The sequence below is a fragment of the Monopterus albus genome, unplaced genomic scaffold (genome assembly GCF_001952655.1).
Source record: "Monopterus albus unplaced genomic scaffold, M_albus_1.0 scaffold105.1, whole genome shotgun sequence".
NCBI classification, from domain to species: Eukaryota; Metazoa; Chordata; class Actinopteri; order Synbranchiformes; family Synbranchidae; genus Monopterus; species Monopterus albus.
Window position 1 is genome coordinate 1,735,962 of NW_018127985.1, and position 414 is coordinate 1,736,375.

The 414-nt window shown below is 46.4% G+C and overlaps 1 protein-coding gene across 1 annotated transcript in view; it reads left to right on the forward strand.

The window, feature by feature from the left end:
* The window catches only part of lmx1al (LIM homeobox transcription factor 1, alpha-like), a 14,851-nt gene extending 14,714 nt beyond the window's left edge, over positions 1-137 (forward strand). The window contains exon 9 of the mRNA XM_020610227.1: positions 55-137. Coding sequence (XP_020465883.1) covers positions 55-137 — 83 coding nt within the window. The remainder of the gene's footprint in view (positions 1-54) is intronic.
* The last annotated feature ends 277 nt before the right edge of the window (positions 138-414 follow it).

Consider the following 414-nt stretch of genomic DNA (forward strand, 5'->3'; position numbering starts at 1 on the left):
ACCTGGACAGTGATGGAAGCCTCGGTCACCTTGGCGACTGCCTCTTGGCAACAGGGGATGGCAGTCTCCTGCCAGGACGAGTGGGAAACCCCATTGACCGTCTCTACTCCATGCAGAGCTCATACTTCACCTCCTGACCCTTATAAACACTCACCCTTTTCCATCTTGTTCCACCTTTCACCTCAGAGATGCAGCTAATCGAGTCTGTTCACTGACATGTCTGTGGGCGAAACAGCCTACACCCAAACACCCTTCTGAGCTTTTATCATTGGCCAAAATCATCACAAGTCAGGCATAGTTATAATATCAATTTGCAGCAGATTTGCATAACGTTCCATCTTTCCTAGATAAGAATCACATGCTGGAAATACAGACACTGTAAATGTCCAATATATGTTAAAGGACCTCAGTTTC